This window comes from Phalangium opilio, unplaced genomic scaffold (assembly GCF_054372755.1).
Source record: "Phalangium opilio isolate 3A_F unplaced genomic scaffold, DU_Popi_V2 ptg000009l_1, whole genome shotgun sequence".
Taxonomy (NCBI): domain Eukaryota; kingdom Metazoa; phylum Arthropoda; class Arachnida; order Opiliones; family Phalangiidae; genus Phalangium; species Phalangium opilio.
In genome coordinates this window covers 9,032,963-9,039,634 of record NW_028324146.1, presented here as the reverse complement: position 1 = coordinate 9,039,634, position 6,672 = coordinate 9,032,963, and the positions used below count along the sequence as shown (strand labels likewise).

Below are 6,672 nucleotides of genomic sequence, written 5' to 3'. Positions count from 1 at the left end.
GGAAGAAGCTGAGAGAGACCAGGCTTAGATCATCAATGTTTGGCGCTGTTAGCAAGCGGAAAAAATCAAAAATGGACTGATGCTGGTATACGTAACATCGTCAAACCAAAAGATATTGGCTATTTGAACGCCATTAAGTATGCGAAAAAATTTGAAAACTTGGGGAGAGACAAATATATTGAGTACATGAGAAACTTCGGGCACAAAGTGTCTGTTTATCCATCGGGGTACATAATTGATCCCAACCAACCTTGGCTGGGGACTTCCCCAGATGGACTGGTTTATGACCCAAAAGAAGAAAGTCCCTATGGACTTTTAGAAATTAAATGCCCTTATCCATTGAAAGATAAAACCCCTTCTGAAGTTCTGAATTTGGAGAAAGATTTCTCCGTTAAAATTGTATGTGGAAAACCTGTTTTAACTGAAACACATAATCACTACTATCTAATATTGGGTCAGATGGCATTGTCTGGTTTACAATGGTGTGATTATGTAAATTTTTTCCCAGCTGGGTTAATAATTGTGAGAGTACGTTTTAATTCTAAAAGGTGGCAAGAAGTGCAACCACTTCTAAAAGCTTTTTTTCAGCCATATGCTCCCAGAATTAGCCAATGAAACTATTTGAGTACCTGAAATTTAAGTGATATATTTTTAGTTCCGAATTATAATTGGGGGTGATTGTAAGTTCCCAAGTAATGTGATCAACCTCAGAAAATTAAATATGCTTAATTTTAATTCTCATTTGAGTGAAATTTAAAAATGTGATTTTTTCATTTATTTGTTACTTAAAAAATTAAAAAACAAAGAAAAACCCGGAACAATTCTCAACTTTTCATTACTTTTATTTTAAATCTGGTTCGAGGCTGTTCTTTATCTTCCAAACTTTTATCTAAGTTACTTTGATCTTATCCATAATCTAAACTCTCCAAATCAATCATTGGAATGTCCACCTTTTGTTGTTCTTGGCCTTCTTTAATTTGCTCTTGAAGAAATTACCATCTAGTTCAAGAGAAGCATTCCCAGGCTCCAATGTTTCTTCTTGAAAACTATCGTCATCATTTGTCTCTTTTACCAAAGTTTCGTCATAACAAGTAACTGAATCTAAACTTTCATTTTGGTTAATGAGCTTTTTGATTATTGGACTTTGAAAGTTAGACAAAAGAGTAACCACTGTCCACAACTGATTTATTACTGGCGCCAGGGTTCCAGGTATGGGTCTATCAAGAATATGAAGTCCTCGAATCCTAGATATTCTTCGTTCTACGTGGATTCTGAGTGCAGCTATTTTGCGTGTTTTTTCAAGTTCAGCTTTGGTAAATTGGGAATTTTCTTTTAGAAATGGGGGTATGTTTAGTTCTATACCCTTCTTTCCCAACAGGTTTTCAATTAAAAAGCCTTTATCAGCCATTACGCTATCATTTTCGGCGAAATCTAATGACATGAAACCACTGCGTTGCGTTATTTCCTGGTCGGAAATGCTACCCGTAAACAAATGTGACACAAACGAGACGTAACCGTTTGGGCTTATTCCAAGCAAACCTTTAAAGGTATTGCATGACTTATAGTTGGAAGAACTGCTCGACTGTAGAATCAAAGACTTAGGCGTTTGGCATTTAAGTTCTGTTGCATCGATGACTACACGAGTTGTTGGATATGCTTTTTTAAAATCTTCTGGCATAGTTGCATCGATAAGATTACGAGGTGGCCAAATACAGATTTCCCCAAGGCGAAGATACATAAAATTAATCCAAGAAATGCAAATGTTACTCGCTGTGCTGGCTGACACTTCAAAACGATCTGCCAAATCTTTCAAGAACAAGCCTAATCTCAAACGCATTAAAACCATAAGGAATTGATCTTTCACATCGAGTTTTCTAGTTCGTCCAGCTAGATGCACATGCGCTTGCTTATTTGTTTTATTCCACCAAACAATATTTTCTCCATTTTGGCCAGGTTTAAGCTTGTTATACAATGCCATCAATTTCTCGTAAGTAGGCATTCCAGTGTAAAACAATAAATCCTTATTATTGTCCTTAATTTTATCAAAGCTTGGTTTTAAACTCTCTATACGATTTGTGATCGCTTGAAGATCAAGTTTCAGTCACTTATGTCCTTTTCAGCTTTTCTTAATTTTATCAAAGCTTGGTTTTAAACTCTCTATACGATTTGTGGTCGCTTGAAGATCAAGTTTCAGTCACTTATGTCCTTTTCAGCTTTTCTTAATTTGAAATCTTTAATATCAATTAACTGATTTTGTCGGGCTACCTTGTGTTTAAGCTCTTCTATTTTTGCTTCCATTCCCTTAATTACTATTTCAGAGCATCTGCAATTTTTATCCAACTGCGAATCAAGTGTGTTCAGTGTTAGTGTTGGTTGATCAATATCTGGCGACACTTCTGTAAAGTTGATGGCTACATGACCATCATCTGTATTTAGAAGCGTTGGAGTGGAAGTTTCGTTGGCAACGACGTCTTCAACTTCACTTGGCACGTTCTCAGCCGTATTAAGGGTTGAGTTTCCAAAATCCCAATCAAATTGAGAAGGGACGACTCCGGTTTTCAAAAGTCTTCGCCCGTTAGGTCGAACAAACTTGAAATCTGATTCTTTAAAATGTTTAGAGCACACGTATAAGTGGTTAACGGGATTGCAAAAATAAGCTCGACGACAAATTTTGTTAAGCCATGAGGTTCTCCTAGCCATATTTTCAACTGAGGGAACTTTATGATAAGATACCTGAAATATTTTACCTTGGTATAAATCTAATTTACTAACTGTAAACAAATGAAAAACTTACATTTCTTGAAGTTCCTTTCTGTCTACAGTTTAATACGCAACAGAATTTACGACTTTTGCCACGTAAAGAGCCAGAGCCAGACCTAAGCCCAAGAACAGACTTTTTCTTTTCCTGGTTTTCCATGGTTTAGTCCAAGGCTTATGACAATCTTCTTATAAACTAAATTGTTTCACTGTTAAACATTGTAATTTCTAACTAAAACTATTTCAGTAACTTACATTGACTGACGCTCACTGTAAAAATATTGATATTCAATGATCTATTAACTTGAAAAAATAAATTAGATGCTCACCGCGCTTAGAAACCGCCTGGAAAATATTTAAATGGCAAAGAAGTTTGAAGACGTCATCTTCAAAACTTTCAGCCAATCAGAATTAGATTGACTAGCACCGCCGTCTATTAATAACTACCGGTATGAAAACGACATCTAAAAGTGGTCCGCCCCTGTAACGTTCTCTTCACCCATGTCAATAATGGATTGGTCTAAACTATGAAATGTATACAGTGTATCGACTTCATACGCGATCTCCCTTACCTGTCCTTTATTAGCTTTGACTGGAGAGGTTTCAGTTACATGAGGTTTTCCACAAGTCATTTATGAAATATATTTGATATTAAATATTTTTATCGAGAGTTACTTGCCATACTTCTAGTTATATCGTTTTAAGAAACGTTTTACCTAATATCATTTGAACCTAGCTATTCTTGACGATTGACGCCCAGAGTATGTCTCTTTCGCGATTGTCTGAAAGACCATAAGGTGTTGTTGTTAGAAACAATGGTGATGAGAGACAATATAATAGAGGCAAGAACAAATGTGTCTTTAGTCTAAAGTAGAATGCAATAGTCCAGATTTCCAAGAATTGTGAATGTGGTCCGGAAAAAAGAATACTTTTGCTCAGATTGGGAAAAGGCTTAAGCGGTCTACTGGGTTTAACAACGTACAGACAGACGTTGATCCTTGATAACAGAACCTCTCTGTGATGAACGTCACTTAAACATGTAACTGCAATATTGGCTTTATATCAGAACAATATTGTTTCATATCTGTCCAATATGGGCTCGATATCAGTCCAATATGGGCTCGATATCAGTCCAATATGGGCTAGATATCAGTCCAATATGGGCTCGATATCAGTCCAATATGGACTAGATATCAGTCCAATATGGGCTCGATATCAGCCCAATATGGGCTCGATATCAGTCCAATATGGGCTCGATATCAGTCCAATATGGGCTCGATATCAGTCCAATATGGGCTCGATATCAGTCCAATATGGGCTCGATATCAGTAGTAGGGACTATACAGATAGACATGGATCCAAGATGGCCGCCACCCCAAGATGGCCGCCCTCTCCCCATCCACCAAACTCAAACCAAACTTCCAACCAAAAATTGTGTTATTTAACAAGAAAATCTTACCTGCCTTCCACCATGCTATGACTCTTTAGAGGGGTTTTACCTATTTTTCCCCCCAAAACAAGCTCGGCTTAACCCTCGGAGGGTGTAGTTCTTTTTGCAAGATCCCCGTTTAAATTTAAGACCAAAGATTACGTTATTGTATGAGAAAATCTTACCTGACATACCCTGCCTTCCACCGTGCTATGTCGCCGTCTATGAATATTAACGGGGGTGGGTTTAACCCATTTTTCCCCAAACAAGCCCGGATTAACCCTCCAACCAAAGATTGGACCATAAAAAATCCTACCTGACTTACCCTGCCTTCCACCATGCTATTAAGGGGGTTTTACCCCCTTTTAATAGCTCCAGACTACCACGAGTTCCTACCTTGTGTTATTTTCAACACCCATGACGTCATCTTCTTAATCAAAACAAAAACAAGCTATATTCAACCTTGGCGTCATCCCCCAATCTTACCCTGCCTGCTAGGGTGCTAGTGATGGGCGGTACCCCTTTAATAAACCCAAACCAGCCCGGACTTTAAAAAAGCTTACCTCCAGTCCTACCTTCCAGCGTGTTATTAAGGGGAAATGACCTATTTAAAAACCCTCCAAACAAGCTCGGACTACCAGCCCTACTGGTAAAGCTGCTTTCAACCTGGGCATCCATGACGTCATCCTTCCAACTCAAACTAATATGAAATTATTGGCGCCATATTTAAAAAACTTCTCTCCAGCCCCGCCTTCTCGCGGACTATTTTAGTAACCATTAATAGCTGTGACCCGTTCAATGGTCATGAACAAGTTCGAACCAGCCCTACTAGTAAAGGGTACCAAATTTAAAAAACTTACAACCAGCCCCTCCTTCTAGCGGATTGTTTTAGTAACTAATAAGGTAATTTACCCATATAATCAATTAAAACAAGTCCGGACCAGCCCTAGTCGTAGAGGGTGCTTTCAACCTGGGTGACTATGACGTCATCCTCCAGACTCAGACTCAAACCAAAACTAAAATATATTAATTATATAATTATACGAGCCATGGCTTCTAGCGGGCTATTTTAGTAACTATTAAGGGAATTTACCCATTGAACAAATCGAAACTAGCCCGGATCAGTCTAGGCTTATCGATGTAGAGGTTGTAGCCCAAGAAAAAAAACCCGAAACAAGTTCAATCCCTGCTTTTCACCCTGTTATTTTATGCCTTAAACTGTACTTTAAATAGATGTCACCCATTGAAGGGTTTCCGAACTAGTCAAAACAAACCCAATTATGTCTGGTCCAACCAAGTTTCGTCCAAGTATAGATTTACCCCCCTTTGATTGGATTAATAATGGGTGGATTACTTATGTACCTGCTACCGTTTGATTACTTACCCATGTAGATGTTCCAAGGATAATGTTTTAACTAGGGTGTCCCCGTTGGCTTAGCGAAAATAAACGTTGCCAGTGGTTAGTTGACGAAAAGCAAGGTTTTCTCATGCTGTAAACGAAGAGGTAGCGAGTTCAAATCCCGGTGTACAAATAAACAAGCTCGGATTAACCTGGATTCGTATACAGGGTGTTACTGTTTAATTAATTGTACGTAGATCAGACCATTTACCCTGACTACGCCATTAATACGGGTAACCAATTTAACTACGTTTGCCTTAACTCGAACACGTACAGACCGTCGCTGTTTAAATTTTCCCGCCAGCAATTTATGGCCTTTTATTATTCGCCGGCAAAAAAAACTTGATTTTGAGCCAAATCAGACTTTTTCCCTTCAAAGCCGAAAGTTAATGAAAAAACAGACACACATTTTAAAAATCAAAAGATATATACTCTTACGTCTTGTACAAAAATTAAATACAAAATAAACAAATGAGTAGCTAAACAAAGGCGTTATTTGTGTTTTTAAAGTGTCCATATATTTATACAAAAGAATTCATTTCTAAATACCTAGATTTTCCATTTAGCCGTTAAAAAAGAGAGAGAAAAATTTGGATTTGCGCGAGTTTTACTCTCCTCAATATAGCCAGGGGCAAAAAAAAAGAGATTCTAAAAAAAAGAAGGTCATTCTTCGGGGTCAGTGAAAGATATTTCCGGAAGCGTTTTACCAATTTTAACGAGACTAGAGTTTTAAACTAGATACAGAATAAATCTTTATACATTTTTTAGCTTTAACAACGACAAATAAGACGGGGAAACTAATATTTTCATCCTTTTGTCAGGCGGAACTCAAATATTAGCCAATTAGTACGATCTTTAAGGGAAGATCCTGCTCCACATTCCGAAAACTCAAAACATTTAATCTGCGTCAAGAATGCGTAAGGCACAGCAGGATCCCCCCGTAAATAGTAATTTTAGCATTCCTTAATTACTTTACGAGAGCCACCAAAGAACCCTCATTGGGCCCCCCTGGTTTATGAATCTCGACAAGTAAACAAGCGGGCTTTTTGTCGCATATAAAAAGAGTTCCTGTAAAGCTTTTACAGAA

At 37.8% G+C, this 6,672-nt stretch overlaps 1 protein-coding gene across 1 annotated transcript; it reads right to left on the bottom strand.

The window, feature by feature from the left end:
* Positions 1-934: 934 nt before the first annotated feature.
* LOC149713698 (uncharacterized) lies at positions 935-1,738 on the bottom strand. Its single transcript, XM_089844378.1, has one exon. The coding sequence runs from the start codon at positions 1,736-1,738 to the stop codon at positions 935-937; it is 804 nt and encodes a 267-aa protein (XP_089700504.1).
* Between the last annotated feature and the right edge of the window lie 4,934 nt (positions 1,739-6,672).

Bases quoted from the DNA above. Each gene is read 5' to 3' on its own strand.
- LOC149713698 (XM_089844378.1), bottom strand. From the start codon at position 1,738: ATGTATCTTCGCCTTGGGGAAATCTGTATTTGGCCACCTCGTAATCTT.